Source organism: Crotalus tigris, unplaced genomic scaffold (assembly GCF_016545835.1).
Source record: "Crotalus tigris isolate CLP2741 ecotype Arizona unplaced genomic scaffold, ASM1654583v1 scf7180000024308.805542, whole genome shotgun sequence".
Taxonomy (NCBI): Eukaryota; Metazoa; Chordata; class Lepidosauria; order Squamata; family Viperidae; genus Crotalus; species Crotalus tigris.
In genome coordinates this window covers 539,017-564,765 of record NW_024100480.1, presented here as the reverse complement: position 1 = coordinate 564,765, position 25,749 = coordinate 539,017, and the positions used below count along the sequence as shown (strand labels likewise).

General features: G+C 44.1%; 1 protein-coding gene across 5 annotated transcripts in view; it reads right to left on the bottom strand.

The window, feature by feature from the left end:
• CHCHD3 (coiled-coil-helix-coiled-coil-helix domain containing 3) overlaps positions 1 to 25,749 on the bottom strand; it is a 162,184-nt gene that overhangs the window by 118,246 nt on the left and 18,189 nt on the right. For all 5 annotated transcript variants that reach the window (XM_039324747.1, XM_039324743.1, XM_039324746.1 and 2 more), the window contains exon 3: positions 16,872 to 16,953. In XM_039324747.1, the coding sequence (XP_039180681.1) occupies positions 16,872 to 16,953 (82 nt within the window). The remainder of the gene's footprint in view (positions 1 to 16,871; positions 16,954 to 25,749) is intronic.

The window sequence follows — 25,749 nt, the reverse complement described above, 5'->3', positions numbered from 1 at the left end:
CATTCCGCCTAAAACAGGGCACAATCCTTGCAGGAAGCGTTTGTCGTAAGAGCAGCAAAGATGATCAGGGGGCTGGAGGCTAAACCGTATCAAGAACGGTTGCTGGAATTGGGTATGTCTAGTTTAATGAAGAGAAGGATGGGGGGGGGGGACAGGATAGCAGCGTTCCAGTATCTCAGGGGCTGCCCCAAAGAAGAGGGTGTCAAGCTCTTCTCCAAAGCCCCTGAAGGCAGGACAAGAAGCAACGGGTGGAAACTAATCAAGGAGAGAAGCAACCTAGAACGAAGGAGAAATTTCCTGACAGTGAGAGCAATTAACCAGTGGAATAACCTGCCTCCAGAAGCTGTGAATGCTCCAATACTGGAAGTCTTTAAGAAGAGACTGGACAGCCCTTTGTCTGAAATGGTATAGGGTTTCCTGCCTGAGCAGGGGGTTGAACCAGATGACCTCCAAGGTCCCTTCCAACTTTATTATCATTATTATTAGTCACTATTCGTGCCAAATAATCAACACGTTTGGGAACTATTTCCCTTATATTATAAAAACCTATAAATATAGGGGCACGTAATGCATAGAAAATTTATTGAGGCCACACAAAAAACTCTTTCTTAAAATCCCCGCTACATCTGCTTAAACTAAAGTTGTACAGCAAGGTTAAAAATAAAATAAAAAAATTATAAACGCTCAGGAAAGATTACTTTGTGGATTTTTCCTTTGCCCCGACGCGTGCTCCTCGTTCAAGAATCTTTGGTCCACATTTCAGCTCTGGAAATCCAATATTCTACAGAGGCTGACAATCAAGACCTTGGCAGTGAGTTTATCAATATCATAATCACTATAATAAAACCACTGAGTTATCTTCCCTCTTTTGATTTCCCAGGCCATCCCGATCTTCTGCCCTTGCCATTTCAACAGTAAATTCTGTAAATTTTGCAAGCGTGAGGTTCTGCGGCCCACAATTAACGCTGTTGTGAACAGTCGATTCAGAAGTTTCTCCAAGCTGGCCTGCTGTGGTTGTGTTGGGGGCACAAATCCCAGGAGTTTGGGGGTCCCTTGGGGTGGTCAGGCTACTGGACACAATTAAACAATAGCAGCAAGAGACTGGGCATCACAAAGAGCAAAGGAAACTTGTCCCAAAGGTGCTTTTTCCAAAAGGCAACTGGACTTTCTTGTTTTTGCTTTGAAGACGTTTCGCTTCTCATCCGAGAAGCTTCTTCGGCTCTGACTGGATGGTGGGGAAGGGAAGGATTTATACTCCTTGCAGACAGCTGGTCATTTGCATCCTTTTATATATATATATGTTGTAGTCCTTGACTGAAGAAAGTTGGGGTTTTGACTTACATGTGCGAATTAAAATAGAATATACTCAAATAGACTTACAACAGTTCATTTGGTGACCATTCAAAGTTACAACAGCACTGAAAAAAGAGACTGATGATTGTTTTCCATACTTACGACTGTTGCAGCGTCCCCCCCCCTAGTCACAAGATCAAAATTCAGAGGCTTATTGACAAACGAGTCCCTAATACAAAGAATGACACCAGACCCACACTCACGAAAATCACACAGGATGTCACCACCACACATCCACGCAAAAAGCAAACCCAAACCCACACCGATGATGAGGCACGACCACAAACCAGAAGCCAGACCACAGCTGCATCATTAGCCACTTTAAACCCCTCCAATCCATACATGAAGCAAACTGACACCCACCATGAAGACGAGGCACGACCACGAACGCGAAGCCAAACAACAGCAACGCAGCTCACCATCTCAAATCCTCCTGCAACTCAGACTAACCCGAGCACAACAAAGCCCCCACCCAAACAGAACACTCCCCCAGTCAATCAGAGCACAGCCAACCCCCCATCCAATCAGAGCACAGCCAAGCCCCTAACCAATCAGAACACACCTCCACCCAATCAGAACATAGCCAAGCTCCCACCCAATCAGTTCATACCCCCACTGGCAGTTAAAAGGAAGAAATAGCTACGATCACACATTGCTCCTAGGAGCAAGAAGCCGAAAACACCAGCCTGAAGATGACGAATGGGACTTCGTCAAAACGTCGCCAAGACACTTCCAATTTTACGTGGGAGAAAACCGAAATAACCAAAGACCTACATATATATAAGATCTGAGTTTAAGTGTAAGAAATCTGCTTCGGGGAAATATTCTGGATGGTGGGGGAAAAACATGGTAAGGCGAGACCTTAAAGACTAATTACTAGAGGCAAGCAGGAGAAATTAAAATTTATTTCTTTATTTTATTAATATTTCATATTCAGAGAGGGGCTCCGACGGAGGCATGACACCAGCGTTTCATCCCCTTGAGCCCCTGTGCTCCTTTGCTACAACGGCCATAAGTGTGAAAACTGGTCATAAGTCACTTTTTTTCAGTGCTGGGGTAAGTTCAAACAGTCCCTAAAAACAAACTGTTGTAACTCGAGGACTCGCTGTAGTTAAAAGAGACACACAAACAATGACGAACCAGAAGAACGGCTTGGTTACGTGGATCTTAACTCGGGAAAACTGGAGAATTTGCTCACTTCAGATTTAGATTTTCAAAAGAGATGCGTTATACCTACGAAGGAATTCCCGGCAAAAGCAAAACACAAGATGAAATCGGCTTTGGGGGGTCCTTACCTCAAATGAATCATCAAGAGCCTTAAAATTAAAACGAAAGTATACAAAGTGGGCTCATTTCGGATCAAGGTTAAAATCTGTACGACCTTCTCTTTTCTAACTCCTTTTCATGCAGTTTTTTCTTGACTAGGACCGAATGACGAGGCTTTAAAGATTCCTTCATGGATAAGATACGGAAAGGAGGGAGTTTTGTTATAATTTTAGAAAAAAAAAAACCCGATAAGCTACGATGTTGTAATTGAGAGGAGATGAAGAGAAGATATTAAATTAATTTGAAGGGATTAATATTAATGTTTTCTATGTGCTGCTTCTACAAGCTCTTATGGAAATTTTTCTTGATGAAGTCTGAACGATGGAGGGTTTAAAGATTGGTTTATCGATATAAGACGCGGGAAGGAGAGTTTTAGGGGAAATGGTAAGCTTTTGTGTAACGGGCAGGAAAGAATTATGAAACTGATTTAAGTGTTTCAAGTTGGAATATATCTTGTTATTTCTGGCAGGACTTCACGGACTTTTAAAAGCTGATTTAAGATTGAAAGATGAGGTTTTATTGTCAACCGGTCAAAGATTTGACATGGATGGAAGGAGTTTTGGTTGAAATATTAGAGAAGGTGTTAAGCTATTGAAAATGTTGATACTTGCTTTGATGAAGAGGGAATTATTTCTCATTTTTTTTCTTTTTTCTTTTCTTACGTATTTTCCCCTACCCTTGTTTTGTACTTTTTAATTCTTTTTTCTTGCTTGCTTATATTCTCCTTGGTTTGCGTTCGTTTTTATATCGCTGTAATTTTAAACTTAGTTAAAAATTATTTTTAAAAAAACCAATTATAAAACAACAGTTATTTCAATCTTCCCAGGTTGAGGAGATACCTATTTTAGGCAAATCAATATTCTAAATGGACAGATATTTCTGAATTTCCTTCATCCAAATGAGTTTTGCCCTTGTCATTTAGAGGGATTTGAAACAAAAATTTCTACACAGAGGTAGTCCTTGACTTTGCTTGTCGGAAGTTTGCAGAAGGGGATTGCGTGACCCCACGGGACGCTGCAAACTGTCATAAATGTGAGTCAGTTGCCCAGTGTTTGAATTTTGATCACGTGACCCTGGGGATGCTGCAACAGTCATCAAATGTGTAAAATGGTCATAAGCAATGGTGGGATTCAGCCGGTTCACACCGGTAGCTGGTAGCTAAATTTTGTTTTGAGTTCGGAGAACCGGCTGAATGCACACTGCTTCTGGAAGTCTGTTCTAGGCCTCCGAGGCCTGGAGGAGGCCTCCCAGGCCTAAAACGGCTCGCCGAAAGTGCATGGATGCCACTTCCGGAAGTCCGTTCTAGGCCTCGAAGGCCTGGAAGCCTCCCAGGCCTAAAATGGCCCGCCGCGGATGCCACTTCCGGAAGTCCGTTCTAGGCCTTGAAGGCCTGGAGGAGGCCTCCTAGGCCTAGAACGGCTCGCCGAAAGTGCGTGGATGCCACTTCCGGAAGTCCGTTCCAGGCCTCGAAGGTCTAGAGGTGGCCTCCCAGGCCTAAAATGGCCCGCCATGGATGCTACTTCCGGAAGTCCGTTTTAGGCCTCGAAGGCCTGGAGGAGGCCTCCCAGGCCTAGAACGGCTCGCCGGAAGTGCGTGGATGCCACTTCCGGAAGTCTGTTCTAGACTGGGAGGCCTCCCAGGCTTAGAACGGCCCACCGGAAGAGCATGGATGCTACTTCCGGAAGTCCATTCTAGGCCTCGGAGGCCCAGGCCTGCATCCACGCAGAGAACCGGTTGTTCAGGTACTTGAATACCACTGCTGATCATAAGACACTTTTTTTCCAGTGCCGTTGTAACTTCGATCACGAAATGAACTGTTGTAAGTTGAAGACTTACCTGTGCTGCTGAACTGATGTTTACAAAGAGACAGAATTTTTATCATTTCCCCTCTTTGGTGACATTATCCAAGGCGGACCGAGCATCAACACTTAAAGCTCCTGCTTCCCAATTCCAAACCCGGCATTATCAGTATGGTGCTGAAGTCCTGAGCCGCTGCAGTTTACGACGCATCATCAAGTACGGCGTCCCTGATTACTATGTTTTTATATGTTTTTACGTGGATCATTGACTATAATGATAATAAAGAAACTTCTTATTACATCCCTGTACTTTAATGCAGTTAAATGAAACAGGCGGATAACTTATTTTATGGCTCCGCTTTTATGAGGCTTCACACTCAGGAACGAGAAGCAGATGTCGCGATGTCAATGGGTGGATTTATCTCCGAAACAGTTTTCACCAAGTTGTGAGATGCCGCCCCCTCTGCAGCGACCTCCGTGTTCGTATCAAGGCCTCCCAGTCCCCAGGAGGAATGTTTCGGACGATGTCGGACTCCAAAAACCGAGAAAGTCAGGTCGAGATTCTTCCAACCGGGTTTTTTTTTTCCATTGCTGCTCGCACATAGACAGAATCTTGCCAAACTAAAGCATGCTAACCATTAATAGTAATAGTAGTAAAGTTGGAAGGGACCTTGGAGGTCATCTAGTCCAACTCCCTGCTCAGGCAGGAAACCCTTCACCATTTCAGACAAATGGCCATCCAGTCTCTTCTTAAAGACTTCCAGTATTGGAACATTCACAGCTTCTGGAGGCAGGCTGTTCCACTGATTAATTGTTCTCACTGTCAGGAAGTTTCTCCTTAGTTCTAGGTTGCTTCTCTCCTTGATTAGTTTCCACCCGTTGCTTCTTGTCCTGCCTTCAGGTGCTTTGGAGAATAGCTTGACTCCCTCTTCTTTATGGCAGCCCCTGGGATATTGGAATACTGCTATCATGTCCCCCCTTGTCCTTCTCTTCGTTAAACTAGACATACCCAATTCTAGCATGGCTATGGAGATTCTCAATCATCCAGGTAAAAAAAAAAAAAAAACAAGAAAGTCCAGTTGCCTCATGAAAAAGCTCCTTTGGGATACCATCAAGCATATTCAGGCAGTCCTCAACTTACAACCATTCGTTTAGTGACCGTTCGACGTTACCATGGCCACGCAAAGAGTGTCTTAGGACTGTTTTTCACACCTACGACACTGCAGCGTCCCCCTGGTCACGTGATCAACATTCAGATGCTTGCAACTGACGGTTGCAGCGCCCTGGGGGGTCACGTGATCGCCTTTTGCGACCTTCCGAGACGCGAGGTCAACGGGGGTGCCAGATTTACTCTACCAACTTGACAACTGCAGTGATTCGCTGAACAACAAAGAAAGGGTCGTAAAATGGGGCCAAGCTCACTTAACTATCTCACTTAGTTAACTATCTCACTTAGCAACGGAAGACTACCTGTACTCTGGGAACCATTAGGGAGGTGCCGTCCTCACCCTCTTTCTCTCACACAAACTATCTGTGCCATGTAGTCTCTTGCTCCTCTGGAATGCAGCCCCTCCCTGCTGGGAATCCAGACCGCATTCCATCACGTACACATTGGGTGCATCAGAAAAACCTAGGAGTCTTTTAGACCGGGAGCTGCCCAACCTGTGGGCCGCAGCCCATTACCGGCCGTGGCCTCCTGGCCACCGAGCTACCAGTGCATGCATATGTGTGCGCACTCACCCCCGCTGCGCTAGCGCTGCTACTACGCAAAGAGGGAGCCGAGCGTGCTTGCAGCCCCGTTTGTGCTTGCGCATAAAATGCTTTCCTCTCCCTTCCGGTCCGCCAACAGAGAAAGGTTGCAGACCTCTGTTGTAAACACCCTCCAACCTGCAAAGTTGCATTGAGAAGGCTTGAGTGAACAACGTTGCCCTCAGCTTGCTCCTAGCCTATTCGGAAAATGTTTGCACACCGCACTGTAGAAAGAGCATCCTACCCTCCCCCTAAAAACTCACATCTTGTGAAATGCGCATTCTGTTAAATATTCACAAGAATTAGGAGTAACATTTACCAACTGTCGGAAAAAAATCTCAAATGCCAAATATGCAGTGGATAACACAGCAAATCAGCTTATCCAAGTAATTTAGTAATTCCAAGTTTATGGAGCTGCATCTCCAAAGAAAAGAAACAGAGTACTATTGCTCAAGAAACAAAGACTCATGTAGTGGATATTGCAAATTAATTTTGCAATAATTTTTGTACGCAGCTGCTCAAAAAAAAAAAAAAAGAAAAAGGAAGGAAAAGAACCAAAGAAATTCTCCTCTAATGTGTCTATTGGACAACATGAATGGATTGGTTTCAAGTGCTCTATCAAGACCGAGCTTTTTTCTGATGGCAATTTCTGAACAAAATGATAAAGAAATAGATGGAACTATTAAGAACCAGGTATTCAGTACAGTACGGGGCTAAAGAAAACCCTGAACAATTGATAACTACCCCAAGTAAATTTACTCAAAGAAGGTAATTCACTAAAAGAAACTGGGACACATAGAAGCATAAAAGCTTGTTTTTCTTTTCAAGGCCTGAATAAGAGAGTGACACAAATGACAACTGTCACACATGATGTTTTAGATTCTCCTGACAACTTGGAAGGAACTGCCTGTTTTTTTAATTGCTGCTCATAAATAAAATAGGCAGTTTATTTATTTATTTATTTATGAGACTTATATACCGCTTTAAGTGCAAGCCCTCTCTAAGTCAGTGGTTCTCAACCTTTCTAATGCCGTGACCCCATAATACAGTTCCCCATGTTGTGGTGACCCCCAACCACTTATACATCACCGGGTGCCAGGGGCGTGGCCAAAGAAAAGGGGGAAAAAATGGCGGACAGCCTTGTTTGGCGACCCCCGTGAAATGGTCATTCGACCCCAAATGGGGTCCCGACCCACAGGTGGAGAACCACTGCTCTAAGCGGTGTACACCAGTAAGCAATGTATATATATATATATATTCACATTGCCCCCAACAATCTGGGTCCTCATTTTACCTACCTCGGAAGGATGGAAGGCTGAGTCAACCTTGAGCCGGTGAGATTTGAACCGCTGACCTGCTGAACACAGTCAGCTAAAGTGGCCTGCAGTACTGCACTCTAACTGCTGGCACCACCTCGGCTCAAGTTCCAATTTCTTCCACCCAAAATGCAGAAAGATGGAAGCTGATTTAAGGAACCCATGCTAATTTTGTCACATTCTTCCTTTCTACGGGTTTGCAAATCTGCTGCTGGGTGATCTTGTCTAGAATCTGTCCAGGTGTGGATGACAAGTACTTTGTTTTGCAGCTTCCAGGGTCCACTTTTTTTAAAGATTAGAATATTAGTTTTATGTATATAATAATAATAACAATAACAAACAATAATAACAACAACAAAAATAAAGTTGGAAGGGACCCTGGAGGTCATCTAGTCCAACCCCCTGCTCAGACAGGAAACCCTATACCATTTCAGACAAATGACTGTCCAGTCTCTTCTTAAAAACTTCCAGTGTTGGAGCATTTCACCGCTTCTGGAGGCAGGTTGTTCCACTGGTTAATTGTTCTCACTGTCAGGAAGTTTCTCCTTAGTTTTAGGTTGCTTCTCTCCTTGATGAGTTTCCATCCGTTGCTTCTTGTTCTGCCTTCAGCTGCTTTGGAGAATAGCTTGATTGCCTCTTCTTTGGGGCAGCCCCTACATATACGTACACTGCTCTCATGTCCCCCCTCATCCTTCTCTTTGTTAAACTAGACATACCCAATTCTAGCAACCGTTCCTTATATACCTTAGCCTCCAGTCCCCTGATCATCTTTGTTGCTCTTCTCTGTACTCTTTCTAGAGTCTCAACATCTTGTTTACATCGTGGTGACCAAAACTGGATGCAGTATTCCAACTGTGGCCTTACCAAGGCCTTGTAAAGTGGTATTAACCCTTCACCTGATCTTGATTCTATCCCTCTGTTAATGCAGCCCAGCACTGTGTTGGCCTTTTTGGCAGCTGCAGCCCACGGCTGGCTCATATTTAAATGATTGTCCACTAGGACTCCGAGATCCCTCTCACAGTTACTACTATTGAGCAAGGTACCCCCTATACTATACCTATACATTTTGTTTTTCTTGCCTAAATGTAGAACCTTACTTTTTTCACCACTGAATTTCATTTTGTTAGATAGTGCCCAGTGTTCGAGTCTGCCCAGATTCTCCTGTATCCTAAGCCTGTCTTCTGGACTTTTGGTTATTCCTGCCAGCTTGGTGTCGTCTGCAAATTTGATGAGTTCCCCATCTATCCCTTCATCCAAATCGTTGATGAAGATGTTGAAGAGTACTTGTCCCAGAACAGAGCCCTGGGGCACCTCACTACACACTTTCCTCCATGGAGAATGCAGTTCCATTCAGACATGACAGAACTCATGAATTTTTACTTTCAGGGAATAAGACTTATTTTACACTTGCTATTCCTCAGATAAACATTTGATCAGGTAGAGTAGTTGCCATGGAAAACTTTCCTTGTTAACAGCTTCTGTGGCTTCCTCTTCAGCAAACTAAATTCTCCGCAGAAGACAAGATTAGTTCCAGAGACAATCACGTCCTATATAGTTTTTTGACAGAAAACACTACGCTCAGCGTGCGAGCGTTCTTCTCCCTCGTGTCTTTGTGTCTCACACACACACCACCGAAAGATAACAGGCCTTTAAGAGCAAAATACACTGAGAACATAAGTAAAGGATATAAATCCTCATGCAGATGCTTCACATTATAAATAAATAACGGCTCGTATCGTGCCTTTACAAATCTAGGAAACAGCATTTATTTATAATATCCTTAAACTGCCCCAATCAGAAAGACTCTAGGTGGTATGCAAGAAACAGACACAGCTAATAAAATGACAAAATAAGAACAATAAATAATCGCTGAATTGGGGGGGGGTGTCTAATCATCATTTTGAGCCAAAGGCGCACCAAAATAAAATGGTTTTAAAGATTTTCTAAAATGCATGGAATATTGTCTAGCAAGTATTATCTGTGCAAGAAGACAAATTAGCAGTCACACAAGGAGACACAAACTCATTGGATAGTCTAACATAGCAATAAGATAAGATAGATAAGATAACCTTTATTGTCATTTTTATACTGTGGGCACAATGGCACACATCAAAAATGAAATTTAGTTGCCCGCTCTCAAAGTGAAACACACACACGACGCACACCTAGACATACTATGAACAACATATGTATAGACCCACATCCCTACATATACGTACATAGCAAATAAATATTAAATACTGTCCATCTTGAATACATAACGGAAAGAGGAAGCTTGAGAGTTCACAAGGTTAATGCTGCATGGAATGAAACTCTGGCTGAATCGGGATGTTCTGCTTCGGATACCACGGAGCCCCCTCCTCCCGGAAGGGAACAAGAAAAACAGGCCGTGAAGAGGATGTGTAGTGTCCCAGATAATCTTACGGACTCAGCTCAAGCAACGCTTCTGTGCTATGTCCTGGATGGGAGGGAGGGAACTGCCAATGATCTTTTCGGCCACAGGTGAATCATTTATGCACCTTATGCACAAGGACACGCATTCCATTTTGCAGCTACTAAGATTGTTGGGCGAGCAAGGACAAAAACAGCCGGGGAAGGGATTGAAGCCTGGGAAACGGAGCCCTTGTCAATCAACAGGAATGCTGATTTACCCCCAGCTTATCAAGTTCTTAGGACAGGGGTAGGCAACCTTGGCTCTTTTAGGACTGGTGGACTTCAACTCCCAGAATTCCTGAGCCAGCCATGCTGAGGGGAAAGGGAAAGGTTTCCAAGCTGAGCCATGCTGGCTCAGGAATTCTGGGAGTTGAAGTCCACGAGTCATAAAAGAGCCAAGGTTGCCTACCCCTGTCCTAAGTCCTCCTGTTCTAAGCGGTGAGCCTCCTAGACCAGGGGTAGGCAACCTTGGCTCTTTTATGACTCGTGGACTTCAACTCCCAGAATTCCTGAGCCAGCCATGCTGAGGGGAAAGGGAGAGGTTTCCAAGCTGAGCCATGCTGGCTCAGGAATTCTGGGAGTTGAAGTCCATTAGTCATAAAAGAGCCAAGGTTACCTACCCCTGGTCTAGGAGGCTCACCGCTTAGAACAGGAGGCTTTCATGACTAAGGCAGGACTAGAACTCACAGTCTCCTGGTGATTGGCCCAAAGTCACCCAGCCCTCTTTCATGACTAAGGCAGGACTAGAACTCACCATCTCCTAGTGATTGGCCCAAAGTTACTCAACCAGCTTTCATGGTCAGGCAGAACTTGAACTCACAGCCGCCTGCTTTCTAGACCGGTGTCTTAATCACCAGAGCAAACCAGCTCTCTTAAATATGTTTATATGCCACCTTTTATCACCAAAGATCTGTTTTGAAACCATATATTTTTTATTTTTATACTGTCCTGGAATTGTCACAGCCGGTTAACAAGAGGCAAAAACCAGCCACCAAAAAGCTAGATAACCCCAAATTAATGTAGTCTGATTCATACTCATTGCTTTTTTTTAATAATTAGGATTTCAAAATACACAGAGGGGGGGGAAATCAAGTTACCCGTGTCCCTTTTAATCCCGACCTTGTAAATCAGAAATTCTCACTGATCGAAGGGGCAAAGTATCTGACTGGCTTTTAAAATATGGCGTATACATGCAGTCACGGATTCCACGTGGCCAGGTAGCTATTTTTCTTTGCGTTCTGATCTCCCCGCTATAAATCACGGTCAAAAGATGAGAAGAGCCAAAGGGACGCAGATTTAACCCAGATTCAATCTGTTCTTTAAAAGTAAAACGCTCTGCTCAAACATGTTGGAAAGCATCTTTACGCTTGACAGCAATTTTACTAGGAAAGGGCAATTTGAGTTGGGTTTTTTTTCTCCCCTCTCTCTTCTTTCTGATATAAAAAGGAATAAAAATGCAGCTAGGTGATCCACGTCACTGCATACCTCTGTGTGTGTGTGTGTGTTTTTTTTAAACCCCCCCCCCCCAAAAAAAAAAATTTAAGGCTTTACAGTTTAGTCATCAACTCCTAAGAGATCTTGAATGTCACTTTGAGTACCTGGGTAAAGGAGAAGAGCGAACAACGGGCAAGGGGAGGAAATTAAATTGCTAACGTTCGACATTAAAAAAATAAAATAAAATAACCAGCATCGTTGTCTGCTCCCGGCATTTTGTAACGCAAAGCGCTCAAGTGAACTCAGAGGAAAAATAAATAAGTAAGATTTGATGCATGAGGTTTTTGACACGGAGAACACACGCCAACCAACCGTGGGGGGCAAAGAATGAGATCGGAGTGGGGGGGCGGCTGGAATCTGCTCTCCCCGGAAAAAAGTTTAGCCCCGATGTCAAAGGTCAGGGGGTAAGAATAAGCGACATTTGTCTCCGGGTCAAAGAGCATGACCGAGGGACAGGGGAAGTCGATGTGGAGTTAATCATGGGCTGCATCCCGCCCACCGTTGCGTGTTCCCATTAGGAGACTGCCAGATGATCCGTGGTCGGCAGCCACGGGACCTGACCCGCACGGAGGATTCGTTCAATCAGGGGAAAAGTGTCAATCGTCTGGACGCCGGGGTGACGAGGACACCGATGCTTTCTCTAGGCAGTTTGATCAACCTGTCACCAGGCTTGGCAGATAAATATTCTCAGCCTTGAACACTGGAAAGGCAGAGCCAGCCTTGCAACCTCAAGGATGCTGTGAGGGTGAAAGGAGAAGCAAGAAAGGAGGACTGTGAGGTCCTTGGTGCTCTCTGAGCTGGGTGGTTTTCTTGCGGACGTTTCATGACCCAACTAGAAAACATCATCAGGGCTAGAAGGGAGAGGGAGGGAGGGAAGGAGGGAGGGAGACAGATGGAGAGAAGAAAGCGGACTGTGGGATCCCTGGTGCTCAAGGAGCTGGGTGCTTTTCTTGCAGACGTTTCATGACCCAAGTAGGTAACACCATCAGGGCTATAAGGAAATGGCAGGAGGAGGAGGAGGAGGAAGAGGAGGAGGAGGAGGAGGAGGAGCAGCAGCAGCAGCAGCAGCAACTATCTGACCCTGGTGGTTTTCTTGCAGGCATTTCATGACCCAACTAGGGAACATCATCAGGGCTAGAAGGCAGTGGGGCAGTGGGGGTTTATGGTGAGGAGGAGGAGGAGGAGGAGGAGGAGGAGGAGGAGGAGGAGGAGGAGGAGGAGGAGCTCTCTAATCTTGGTTTTCTTGCAGACGTTTCATGACCCAAGTAGGTAACACCATCAGGGCTATAAGTGAATGGCAGGAGGAGGAGGAGGAGGAGGAGGAGGAGGAGGAGGAGGAGGAGGAGGAGGAGGAGGAGGAGGAGGAGGAGGAGGAGCAGCAGCAGCAGCAGCAACTATCTGACCCTGGTGGTTTTCTTGCAGACGTTTCATGACCCAGCTAGGGAACATCATCAGGGCTAGAAGGCAGTGGGGTTTATGGAGAGGAGGAGGAGGAGGAGGAGGAGGAGGAGGAGGAGGAGGAGGAGGAGGAGGAGGAGGAGGAGGAGGAGGAGGAGGAGGAGGAGGAGAATTGGTTTTTTTTCTTGCAGATCTTTCATGACCCAGAAAACTGGCCAAAATTGCAAAACGCTGGTCTAGCATGTAATGCTGGGCATTTTTTCAGATACCTCTGAAGATATCCTGGAAATGTCTGGCAAAGATATAATAAGTGTACACAGTGAACTTTGTAGCCCCATCCCTACACTGCACTACTGTGAGCCTAGCGAACAAAACAGTGAACAAAATGTTAACATTAACTGAATGCAAAGCCGTGTATTTCACCATAAAAATACTGAAAGTCAAAGTCATTTGCTTCCAAAGCAGCTTTCATAAACAGATGGAATTTATTAGAAAGCTTATGGAAAGAGAGGGAGAGGAAAGAGAGAGAGGGAGGGAGGGAGGGAGAGAGAGAGAGAGAGAGAGAGAGAGAGAGAGAGAGAGAGAGAGAGAGAGAAAGGGAGAGAGTGTGTGGGTGTGTGGGTGAGAAAGAGAGAGAGAGAGAGGAAGGAAAGAAAAAGAAAGAAGGAAGGAAGGAAGGAAGGAAGGAAGGAAGGAAGGAAGGAAGGAAGGAAGGAAGGAAGGAAAGAAAGAGGAAGGAAGGAAGGAAGGAAGGAAGGAAGGAAGGGGAAAGAAGGAAGGAGAAAGAAAGAAAAAAAGAAAGAAAGAAAGAAAGAAAGAAAGAAAGAAAGAAAGAAGGAAGGAAGGAAGGAAGGAAGGAAGGAAGGGGAAAGAAGGGGAAAGAAGGAAGGAAGGAGAAAGAAAGAAAGAAAGAAAGAAAGAAAGAAAGAAAGAAAGAAAGAAAGAAAGAAAGAAAGAAAGAAAGAAAAAGAGATGTATACTATCATTCCAAATTTTATGCACACCACCCACCAAAGCTTTTGCTGCAACGCACATACCCAGCGAACAAAAAACACCCTCGAAAAAGAGAAGAGTGACTGAATAATCTACCGTAGAAAAGAGAATTAGATCCATACAGAGCCTTTATAAAATGGCTGTCAAGAAATGAGATGGGGGGGGGAGGGAGATTGTGGAAAAAAAACCTCTGGTTAAATTTTGCAAAGTGCAAAATGGAGATAATCCCTGCAAATCTATTTTCCATGTCTGGGGGGGGGGAGGTTTCCCTCCCTTTCTCTCTTGTACAGTACAAAAGGTTGACTTTTAAAAACCGTCTTTCGGAATCAAGCTGTTTAAACCCGAAAGCCTGTGTAAATTTCTCCACGAGCTGAACGTCTCTACCAAGTTTCAATTCCTTCACCCAGATAGCACTCTATAAATCACTGCTAATGCTGAACAAAGAGCGATGTTCCTGCAAATATTTATTTCTCCGCCGAATTACAGCCTCCTTATAAAGAGCTTCCAAATATTTCTTAGGCCCTGAATAATTACGATCCAACCAAAGGCTTCAAGCCCCATGAGTCATGCTGTAGTTGTGAACTACGTTTCTTTAAAACAGGGGTGTCCAATCTTGGCAACATTGAGGACTTTTGGACTCCAACTCCCAGAATTCCACAGTCCACCAGTCTCCAAGTTGGCTGGGGAATTCAAACATGGCTGGGCGTGGAATTTATTTATTTATTTATTTATTTATGAGACTTATATACCGCTTTAAGTGCAAGCACTCTCTAAGCGGTGTACACCAGTAAGCAATGTATATATATATTTACATTGCCCCCAACAATCTGGGTCCTCATTCTGGGAAATGAAGTCCCCAAGTCTTCAAGATGAAGTCTACAAGGCTTCAAGCCCTATGGGTCATGCTGTAGTTGTGAACTACGTTGCTTTAAAACAGGGGTGTCCTGGCAACCTTAAATCTTGGCAACATTGAGGACTTTTGGACTCCAACTCCCAGAATTCCACAGTCCACCAGTCTCCAAGTTGTCTGGAGAATTCAAACATGGCTGATCGGGGAATTCTGGGAGTTGAAGTCCACCAGTCTCCAAGTTGAAATCCACAAGTTGACAAGTCTTCAGGCTCCGTGGCTGGCCAGGGAATTCTGGGGGTTCTGGATTGCATTTCCTTAAGAGAATGGATCCCAGCAGGTGTGAACTCCATGGGGTCCTTGATGCTCTCTGAGCTTGCAGACGTTTCATGACCCAACTGGATAACATCGTCAGTGCTGGCACGAGTGTGGGGTCTGACTGTGACTTCAAGAGGGAAGAGAAAACCTGGACAATCTAGCAGCACATCAGGAAGGAGAAGATTAAGAAGCCCATCTAACTCATGGTTTCATACACTGGAGGTTCACAGTGTGCATTAAATAGAATAAAGCGTAGACACTGTTTAATGTTATCGGTGCAGGAGGACTAATCAAAGGGCATAATAAATTGTTCCATTTTAAACTGCTAACATTAATTACATTAACGCGAACACAGAAAGAGTAAGCACATTTCCTGGTAAGAACCAAAAAATCAATTAAGACCAGCCATAATATTTCAAAGGGCTGTAATTTCAGCATAACACATAAATTTGTTTTACTCCTCAAAGACGCATATTTTAGTCCGGTAAGGGATTTTCGGTTGTGTTTATGTTCAATTTGGTATGACATTAGCTTAATTTAGATGGAAATCCTATAAACACCTTCCTGGGTGTAACATTCCTCTGAAGTCTACTGGGACGGTCTGTTTAAACCTCTGTTGGTTAATTCCATCATAATGCAGTGTTAAAACAGAGACGAGCAATATTCACAGATGACTTGAGCAAACGCCAATTACAAGGCTTTCACAAATGCAAAATCGGGAGCTTGTGAAACGCATCTAAGTGAAAGTCAAATAACGACATCTTATCGATTTTAAGATGCCCAAAACATTTCGAAAATCCACCTCGCTGTACAGGCATGTTAAAAAATGGCCCTTGCTAGTCCTCAGGTGAGCGCAGAATTGAATGTAAGAAAAACAACAGCTTGCCTTCAAAAAGCACGCAGGAAATTTTACTGATTTGACGTAATTTAATAGTAATAATAATAAAGTTGGAAGGGACCTTGGAGGTCATCGAGTCCAACCCCCTGCTCAGGCAGGAAACCCTACACCATTTCAGACAAATGGCTGTCCGGTCTCTTCTTAAAGACTTCCAGTGTTGGAGCATTCACCGCTTCTGGAGGCAGGTTGTTCCACTGGCTAATTGTTCTAATTGTCAGGAAGTTTCTCCTTAGTTCCAGGTTGCTTCTCTCCTTGATTAGTTTCCCTCTGTTGCTTCTTGTCCTGCCTTCTGGTTCTTTGGAGACTGGTTGACCCCCTCTTCTTTCTGGGAGCTTCTTAGATATTGAAAGGCTGCTATCAGAATTAGAAGGGACCTTGGAGGTCATCTAGTCCAGCCCCCTGCTCGGGCAGGAAACCCTGTACCATTTCAGACAAATGGCTGTCCAGTCTCTTCTTAAAGACTTCCAGTGTTGGAGCATTCACCACTTCTGGAGGCAGGTGGTTCCACTGGCTAATTGTTCTAACTGTCAGGAAGTTTCTCCTTGGTTCTAGATTGTTTCTTTGAGGTTAAGTCAAACCAGTAAAAATCTGAAGGTATTTTTTTTTAATATGTAATGAAAGATCTTCAAAAACGAAGGGGGGAGATGCATGCTGGATGGCACTGTCAGGAATTATAAAAATTGTTTTCACCTCAGGTTTAACTTTCACACATAGCAAGCAGCTTTTTTAAAAAAAAATGAAATAAAGCTCCTTTTTCCAAAGGAAACAGCAGCAAAACCCCTCCAAAGTGAAGTGCACCAGCTGTGTTGGAATTGAAGTTCCCAAATTCCCAACCGTTTCCACTCGTTTGCTTTTCTACTTTAAGGGCACCAATCGTTATTTCAACCCTTGAATCCAAAGTTTTTTATTTCCCCACAAAACCGTGAAAATAATTGAAATGAATTTACCTTTTCTGAGCTTCAGCATCTCGCCTAGCTTCTTCCAAAGCCAATTCTTCAGCTATTCTTTTCTTTAGTTCTTCTTCATTGACTGGAATTAAGAGATGGGGGGGGGGGAAACATCAATGCGAGTTGCATGTAACCAGCTCAAGGGAACTGTCTTTTGTTCATCAATTTCGTTTTTGACTCATGCATCTTTGAGGGTGGATGGGTGGTTTAGAAATATATGAAAAGAAAGAAAGAAAGAAAGAAAGAAAGAAAGAAAGAAAGAAAGAAAGAAAGAAAGGAAGGAAGGAAGGAAGGAAGGAAGGAAGGAAGGAAGGAAGGAAGGAAGGAAGGAAGGAAGGAAGGAAGGAAGGGAAAGAAAGGAAGGAATGGGAAAGAAAGAAAGGAAGGAATGGGAAAGAGAAAGAAAGAAAGAAAGAAAGGAAGGAAGGAAGGAAGGAAGGAAGGAAGGAAGGAAGGAAGGAAGGAAGGAAGGAAGGAAGGATGAAGGGAATGGGAAAGAAAGGAAGGAAAGAATGAAGGGAATGGGAAAGAAAGAAAAAAGGAAGGAAGGATGAATGGAATGGGAAAGGAAGGAAGGGAATGAGAAAGAAGAAGGAAGGAAGGAGAGAGAAAAAGAAAGAAAGAAAGAAAGAAAGAAAGAAAAGGAAGGAAGAAGGGAATGGGAAAGAAAGAAAGAAAGAAAGAAAGAAAGAAAGAAAGAAAGAAAGAAAGAAAGAGAAAGAAAGAAAGAAAAGATGAAGGGAATGGTAAAGGAAGGAAGGAAAGAATGAAGGGAATGGGAAAGAAAGAAGGAATGAAGGAAGGAAGGAAAGAGAAAAGATGAATGGAATGGGAAAGGAAAGAAGGAAGGAAGGGAATGAGAAAGAAGAAGGAAGGAAGGAAGGAAGGAAGGAAGGAAGGAAGGAGAGAGAGAGAGAGAGAGAGAGAGAGAGAGAGAGAGAGAAAGAAAGAAAGAAAGAAAGAAAGAAAGAAAGAAAGAAAGAAAGAAAGAAAGAAAGAAAGAATCTTTGCTGTGAATTGGACCTCCAGTAAACTGAATCAGGTCCCTGATTGCTATTATGGATATGAACTCCCAAGATACCTCTCAATCCATCGCTTTGAAAGACAACTTGGCTTCCCGTATTTTAGCATTGGGCTCCACTTAAAAATCTAATCTACTGGAATAATGTAGGAGAAGATATGGCAGAACCTGGAGATGGAGTTAAAAGAGGGATCAGCCTAGCCTCCCTACAAGCAAATTAAGTCCAATCGCTATGGACTGCCTTTGGCTTTTATCTAACTCTAGTTAGTTCAGAGGATCCCTACACATGGGCTTTTAGCAATAAACCAGCTTAATTGGACCTTCCTAAGTGGACCTGATCTTTCGCATCTGACAATATCTGAAAATCATTACGGTAAAGAAAGATTGTTTATGGGGGTTCTCAAATTCTGACTTAGAACACAGGGTGGAGTCCACTGAGGTATCCTATGGAGCAATAAACTCATGGGAACTTATATTTTAAAGCACCAGAAGGCAGGACAAGAAACAAGAGATGGAAACTCACCAAGGAGAGAAGCAACCTGGAATTAAGGAGAAACTTCCTAACAGTGAGGAGAATTAACCCGTGGAACAGCTTGCCTCCAGAAATTGTGAATGCTCCATCACTGGAGGTTTTTAAAGAAGAGACTGGACAGTCACTTGTCTGAAATGATATAGGGACTCCTGCTTGAGGGCGGGGCTGGACTAGAAGACCTCCAAGGTCCCTTCCAGCTTTATTCTGATTGGTCTATAAAATCTCCACAAGCAGCTTTCTGGGAAGGCAGCAAAGTCAAAATAATAATAATAATAGTTGGAAGGTACCTTGGAGGTCATCTAGTCCAACCCCCTGCTCAGGCAGGAAACCCTATACCATTTCGGACAAATGGCTGTCCAGTCTCTTCTTAAAAACTTCCACAGCATTCACCGCTTCTGGAGGCAGGTAGTTCCACTGATTAATTGTTCTCACTGACAGGAAATTGCTCCTTAGTTCCTTAGTTGTTTCTCTCCTTGGTCAGTTTCCATCGGTTGCTTTTTGTCCTGCAAAAACAATTTACCCTGCAATTGATCATTAGATTAATTTCACCTCTGGAGGGATATTTTAAATATTTCAAGACTCAGATCTGGCAGCTGACAACAGGCATACAATGCGTAACAATGAAGATGTCTTCATTGGGGTTTTTTATGGGTCCTCTGTGTAAGGATGGAGAGAAAAAGGCTAATGGGCCATTGGAACAACTTCTGAAGCACCATAAATACAATCTGGCTATAAAGACATGGCCCATTTGACCTTAACAATCAACTGGGTTACATATTGATCAGCCCAGACGCTAATAGGAAATAACAGTGAGGACGTAGATTGTTAAATAGAAATTCTATTACTCTAGATATATAGGATTGTTCCGGAACGAGACAGTCAAGAAAACTAAGTAAGGCCTAAACCTAGAAAAAAAGGACCCAAGGATGAGATATAACTCCAGCAATTTTATTTATCTGCCCATGTTCTTGCAACAAAAAAAAAAAAGCAAATCGTTTCACTTAAATGGATGGGTTGAACATCTTAGCAGGCAATTCCTATTTAGCTGAGGCAGATGAATCATGTAGAAATAAACCCTTAGGAAGTCAAATCAAGCACAATTACTCTGAGTCTAGTTAAGTTAAGGTCAGCCGCATAGCGTGCGTGCTTAGCAGAAAACCTGATTTTTCTAATGACAGACTCCAAGACTACCCTAGGCGCTCGCCAGATGATCTGGAGGCACAATGATGGGCAAAAACTGCCCAGAAAGGAGATTTTCACATTATACTCTGTCCAGATTAACGTCGAAAAGAACTAAAACGCCCGTTTGCTTCGATGATCCTCATTAGGAACCGCAGAATGGACAATCTTACGAATCGAAGACACCTTTCGCTGTCTCACATGAAGCAGAAAATAACAGAATAACAGAGCTGGAAGGGACCTTGGAGGTCTTCTAGTCCAACCCCCTGCTCAGGCAGGAAACCCTAGACCAGGGGTAGGCAACCATGGCTCTTTTATGACCGGTGGACTTCAACTCCCAGAATTCCCGAGCCAGCCACGCTGAGGGGAAAGGGAGAGGTTGCCAAGCTGAGCCATGCTGGCTCAGGAATTCTGGGAATTGAAGTCCACCAGTCATAAAAGAGCCAAGGTTGCCTACCCCTGGTCTAGGAGGCTCACCACTTAGAACAGGAGGACTTAGGATAGGGGTAGGCAACCTTGGTTCTTTTATGACTGGTGGACTTCAACTCCCAGAATTCCTGAGCCAGCATGGCTCAGCATGGAAACCTCTCGCTTTCCCCTCAGCATGGCTGGCTCAGGAATTCTGGGAGTTGAAGTCCACCAGTCATAAAAGAGCCAAGGTTGCCTAACCCTGCCCCAGCCAGCCAGGAATTCTGGGAGTTGAAGTCCATGAGTCTTAAAGCTGCTGAGGAGTTTGACAAACACAGCTTTAGAAGATCTCCAAGACTCGTGCTGCAGAAGAAGGGCAGGCCACACACTGAGCCACGCGGGGACAACCCAAAAGCGGTCGCCATTTTGTCCTGCCCACTTGTGGGTGAGACCAAAGGGTGTCCACGGGATAAAGCCCTCCATTTTGCTGCCTTAATGAGATCTGCACAATGCTGCAGGCTTTCAAAGCTTTTTGCAGCATTGCACAAATCTGGTTAAGGCAGGGGTCTTCCAACTTGGCCCTTTGATGACTTCTGGACTTCAACTCCCAGAATTCCTCAGCCAGCGTGAGGGAATTATGACCCTTTTGTGACTTGTGGACTTCAACTCCCAGAATTCCTCAGCCAGCGGTGAGGGAACTATGATCCTTTATGACTTGTGGACTTCAACTCCCAGAATTCCTCAGCCAGGCACGCTGGCTGAGGAATTCTGGGAGCTGAAATCCACAAATCATCAAAGGGCCAAGTTTGAAGACGCCTGGGTTAAGGCAACAAAATGGAGTCGTTTGTTCTTGGGTTGCTCAGCTTATACTAGACCTCCCCCACCCTGAGACCCTCTGTGCTCCACTTAATGACCTGCACATTTGTTTAATGGCTGCATTTGAAAGAGCAGGAATGGGGAAGCCATTAACTGAGATGCTTCATTTAACAACCCATTGTGACATATGACTGTAATAGGCAGACTCCATTACAGCCGTCTCATGAGGTTGGCCTGTATTCTATTCTAGCTTTACTTCATACTATCCTAGGTTAAAGCTAGGTTATGCAGCAACCCAGCTTTCCTTGCTAGTTCCAGAGGGCTTCCTAGACAAAAGGCTAGACTGGTAACTATGCTCCAAACGTGTCAACTTCAAGACTCGTGGACCTCAACTCCCAGAATTCCACAAGGTTGGCTGGGGAATTCTGGGAGTTGAAGTCCACGAGTCTTAAAGTTGCCAATTTTGGAGAACCTGGATTATGCCTTATGCCAAAAATGAATCTGCTTCTTCTGAGAAAAGATTGTCTAAAGAAAAGTCCACAGCCCTCTCCGGGTCTCCACAATTCACAACTGTGGGCTAAGCATTCAAACCAAGCAACGATGACCAAATATATTTAAGTGAAGTTAGTTGGAATAATAAGTTCTCCTCCCCCCCCCCCCCACGAAGGCAAATTTACTGTTAACAGTGCTGGTTAATTTGCTCATTTAAATTATGGGCAAAAGGGACCGGGATTCTGATTTAACACAACTGGAGAGCTTTATTGCGGTCTAAAGTCATTTGGGTAAGAAAGCTCATTAAAATACTAGAGCTACCACACAGCCGAATCGTTTATCACCTCTAGGGCACAATAAGTCTTCGGGACAGTGAACAAAAGAGGGGATAAAAGGAAGAAATGAGTTTAAAAAAAAAAAAATACCAAGCTTGAAAATCCTTCAGATAAAGCAACTTTAGTCCTGGGGTAAACAGCAGCCGGGAACCCAAATGAACTTCTGGTGAGAGAGATTTGCTGGCTTTGCACAGCAAGCTTACTGACGGGCAACTGAACCATGGCTTACTCAATTAACCTGATCATCAGAAGGAGGGCAGAGAAGAGCAACAAAGATGATTAGGGGACTGGAGGCTAAAACATATAAAGAACGGTTGCTGGAACTGGGTTTGTCTAGTTTAATGACAAGAAAAACTGAGGATGGAATGGAATAGGAATAGGAATAGAAATAGGAGCATGTGTTGGAGCATTCACAACTTCTGGAGGCAGGTTGTTCCACTGGTTCATTGTTCTAACTGTCAGGAAGTTTCTCCTTAGTTCTAGGTTGCTTCTCTCCTGGATGAGTTTCCATCCGTTGCTTCTTGTCCTGCCTTCAGGTGCTTTGGAGAATAGCTTGACTGCCTCTTCTTTGGGGCAGCCCCTGAGATATTGGAAGACTGCTATCATGTCCCCCCCTCGTCCTTCTCTTCATTAAACTAGACATACCCAATTCCTGCAACCGTTTCTGATGTGTTTTAGCTTCCAATCCCCTGATCATCTTTGTTGCTCTTTGTTGCTACTTGTGGGTCCAAACCACAGCCAGAATCTTCCCTTGGTGCATAAGCTTACAAATGTGCTTTAATTCGAAAACTTTTAACCTTTCAATGAGAATACCAAAACATCGCATGCCAATTTTCTGATCTGCGCTAGCGATAATGGAATCTTTAAAAAACCACAGTAAATCAATAGAACAGAACAGAACAGAATAGAACAGAACAGAATAGAATAGAATAGAATAGAATAGAATAGAATAGAATAGAATAGAATAGAATAGAATAGAATAGAATAGAATATATCACAGGGCTGTATGTGTGTGTTCGGCTTATTATATGCACGTTTATGTAACAGGACAGCAAGTACGAAACACTCAGCAATTTACAGGAGGAAAACTGAAGGAAACACTGTCTTGTCACTACCTTAAATTGTTATTTAAAGCAAGTATCTCATTTCTAGACCAGAGATCCACTTGCTAATTAATAAGGAAACCATCTTGCAGTATTCCCTAGCCAGCAAGATTAACAAGCTCCCTTCGGTTCCCGTTAAGAAAGGTTGAAATAAAACTCTGTTTTAAGAGCCAGAGCATTTTTCTCTTTCTCAGAGCCAGGAATCCCTCAGTAGCATTTGGAAAAACCTAACAGATTGTATACAGAGATAAAAACGTCAGAATAAAATAGTCCGCAGGGAAAGCAGACTGGAGACAGTTTTGAGAGTGACCTTGTTACACGCTTCCTGAATTTCTGAGCAACAGGTCAGCCCGCCAGAGGACGGCTGTCAAAAATATTGCTCCTAACACAGATTCTGTTCAAAGCCAGGAAATAAATAAATATATATATATATATATATATATATATATATATATATATATATATTCATTCATCACATTCATGCAAGCGGCACTGGGAGGGGGGGAGAAATATAAAAAGAGAACTAAAATAATATTTGCACAGGGCTAGAAAAAGACAAGAAATCGCTAAGCAGCACCTAATTTCTGCTAAGCAGCACCTACTTTGTTGTGAGATATCTCTAGTACACACAAACACACACACACACACAAACACACAGCCTGTCCTTTACTGGGGCTAGTGCCCCAAGTAATAGTACTATGCTGGGCGATAATGGCTCACCAAGGGATCCACACGTTATGACCATAATGGAGCCTGCCCATCGTGGTTGCAGTTGGTAACAGTCATAAATCAGGTCACCCAAACGACAAACCCAATTTTACGATCTTTTTTGATATTGGACTTCTTATGAAGGTCTTGAAAGTGTGTCTATACCTACAAATGTCAGAATTGTGTAAACCATGGTTATCATGATATAAAAAAAAGATTGAGACTCTAGAAAGAGAGCAGAGAAGAGCAACAAAGGTGATCCAGGGACTGGAGGCTAAAACATATAAGGAACGGTTGCTGGAATTGGGCATGTCTAGTTTAATGAAGAGAAGGACGAGGGGGCACAGGATAGCAGCCTTCCAGTATCTCAGGGGCTGTCCCAAAGAAGAGGCAGTCAAGCTATTCTCCAAAGCCCCTGAAGGCAGGACAAGAAGCAACGGATGGAGACTAACCAAAGAGAGAAGCAACCTAGAACTAAGGAGAAACTTCCTGACAGTGAGAACAATTAACCAGTGGAACTACCTGCCTCCAGAAGCGGCGAATGCTCCAACACTGGAAGATTTTAAGAAAAGACTGGACAGCCATTTGTCTGAAATGGTATAGGGTTTCCTGCCTGAGCAGGGGGTTGGACTAGATGACCTCCAAGGTCCCTTCCATCATCATCATCATCATTATAGGCAGCTCTTTGTGCCAGTGAGGAGACACGATGGATGGTGAGCTTAAAACCATAAGCCATCAAGGAGAGAAGCAACCTAGAACTAAGGAGAAACTTCCTGACAGTTAGAACAATTAAGCAGTGGAACAACCTGCCTCCGGAAGCAGTGAATGCTCCAACACATGCTCCTATGTCTATTTCATTTCTATTTCTATTCCATCCCATTCCATCCCCAGCTCTTCTTGTCATTAAACTAGACATGCCCAAAGAGATCCGAGGACCCCTCAGAACAGCCTACTTAACCAAGTTCCACTTAATATGGCTGTGATCAGAAAGAAAAGCTGGCCACGGAAGGAGTATCCGACAAACAGCAAAGCCAAATCCTTATGCATGATTAAACAAGGTAAAGACTTGCGTGCGCGCACAGGGTGAGAGCTGACTCCAACAAAAGATTTTTACACCCTCTTTTAATGTCCCCTTCCCAGCCACTGGCACGGTGTCTTTTTTTTTCCCCTCTCCCAAGCAAGTGATTCCCTCTAGTGTACATATAAACTGACGCCTCATTGTGCATAGCTGTTTGTAAGGCTTTTAAGCACAACAATGGGCTGCAGCATCAGAATTTCAAAATGTCCATATTAAATAACGACACAGCGAGCGACGACCTGATGAACTGAGGCTGCTGCGGCTTCGGATAAAGTAACCGAGTACAAAGCCAAAAAAAAAAAAAAAAAATCTACTCTTTTCAAAAGAAAACCACCTTATGGGCCTATTTAGCCTGACAATAGGAATAATTTACTGGGAGCCATTTTATTGCCTGTTTGCCTCGCTGAAATTATCCCTAACATTGAGCAGGAGGAGAAGCTGGGACGTAGAGAGCCCTTAATGTTTATTTTCAATTATTCATCACGTGCCATTCCCTCATACGAAGAGACACTGTTTCCAATGAAACGGCATCACTGGGCTGCTGAACAGCCAGCTATTAAGACATTCATAGGGTGGGATAAAATGAACTCCAGGCTAAAAAGCAGGAGACTGTGAGTTCTAGTCCCGCCTTAGGCATGAAAGTCAGCTAGGTGATTTTGGGAAAAATCACCAGGAGACGGTGAGTTCTAGTCCCGCCTTAGGCATGAAAGCCGGCTGGGTGACTTTGGGCCAATCTCTAGGAGACGGTGAGTTCTAGTCCCGCCTTAGGCATGAAAGCCGGCTGGGTGACTTTGGGCCAATCACTAGGAGACGGTGAGTTCTAGTCCCGCCTTAGGCATGAAAGCCAGCTAGGTGACTTTGGGCCAATCACCAGGAGACGGTGGCATGAAAGCCAGCTGGGTGACTTTGGGCCAATCACCAGGAGACGGTGAGTTCTAGTCCCGCCTTAGGCATGAAAGCCGGCTGGGTGACTTTGGGCCAATCACTAGGAGACGGTGAGTTCTAGTCCCGCCTTAGGCATGAAAGCCAGCTGGGTGACTTTGGGCCAATCACCAGGAGACGGTGAGTTCTAGTCCCGCTTAGGCATGAAAGCCGGCTGGGTGACTTTGGGCCAATCACTAGGAGACGGTGAGTTCTAGTCCCGCCTTAGGCATGGCCAGCTGGGTGACTTTGGGCCAATCACCAGGCGGTGAGTTCTAGTCCCCC